Below are 1,072 nucleotides of genomic sequence, written 5' to 3'. Positions count from 1 at the left end.
TCAAGAAGAAAACGGGAGAATGGAGGTGCGTTATAGACTACAGGCGGCTGAATGCGTCGATGGTGGCAGACTCCTACCCACTACCGCGCATCTGGGACCACCTACGCCGTGCAGCCGGAAAGAAGTACTACTGCACGTTGGATATGAACAGCGGATTCTGGAATGTCCCGATCGAGGAGGGGAGTAAGCCGTTGACGGCATTCATAACTCCGATCGGGCTATTCGAATTCAACGTCATCCCATTCGGGGTAAAGAACTCACCTGCTGAGTTCCAGCGGGCCATGGATGCTTGTTTCGAGCCCTTACTCGGCGACGATGCGTTTTGCTACATGGACGATATCGTCATTTGCGGCGACGACTTCGAGAGCGTGCTCGCAAAAGTGGAGCTCTTCCTGCAGCAATGCAGGAAGTCTGGGTTCTACCTGCGGCTCGACAAAAGCGAGTGGTTTAAGCACCAGGTGAAGTACTTAGGACACGTGGTCGGCACGGATGGTATCAAGGTCCAAGAGAAGAAGACACAAACTATCGTAGCAGCGCCGAGACCAGAGAGCAGACGCGGTCTTCAGAGCTTCCTGGGCATGTGTGGTTACCTGCGGCCGTTCATCTCTCGCCGTCGGACACGACGGCACCGTTGTTCGACCTCTTGAAGAAGGGCGCCGAGTTCAAGTGGCAGCCAGCGCACGAACGTGCCTTCGAGGCCCTGAAAGAAGCAGTACAGAACACGGTCACTCTGCACGCACCAACCCCCACAGGAACCTACATAATCGAGACGGACGCCTCCGAACTGGGAGTAGGAGCTCTGCTAAAGCAGCGTCAAGGTGACGCGGAAGTGCCGTTAGAGTTTGCTAGTAGGAAGTTCAACCCCACGGAGCGACGCTGGGACACGCGAGAGAGGGAGCTGTTCGCAGTTAAGTGGGCGGTAGAGAAGTGGCGCGACTATGTCAGCTTGGCGCACTTCGTCGTGCGCGCGGACCACAACAATCTCCGCTACCTAACAAACGTCGACACCGGCAAAGTCTTCAGGTGGGCACTCGCCCTCAGTAACTATGACTTCACGATTGAGTTTCTTTCG

At 55.8% G+C, this 1,072-nt stretch overlaps 1 protein-coding gene across 1 annotated transcript; it reads left to right on the top strand.

Moving 5' to 3' along the window:
* Positions 1–59: 59 nt before the first annotated feature.
* Positions 60–1,044, top strand: GNI_239210 (putative enzymatic polyprotein; the record flags this gene model as incomplete). Its single annotated transcript, XM_011136441.1, has 3 exons — positions 60–527; positions 569–961; positions 1,024–1,044. 3 exons carry the CDS (start codon positions 60–62, stop codon positions 1,042–1,044), a joined length of 882 nt encoding a protein of 293 aa, XP_011134743.1.
* Between the last annotated feature and the right edge of the window lie 28 nt (positions 1,045–1,072).

This window comes from Gregarina niphandrodes (genome assembly GCF_000223845.1).
Source record: "Gregarina niphandrodes unplaced genomic scaffold scaffold00859, whole genome shotgun sequence".
In the NCBI taxonomy this organism is placed as follows: Eukaryota; Apicomplexa; class Conoidasida; order Eugregarinorida; family Gregarinidae; genus Gregarina; species Gregarina niphandrodes.
Note: the sequence above shows the minus strand (reverse complement) of the source record. Positions and strands in the feature narration are given on the sequence as shown.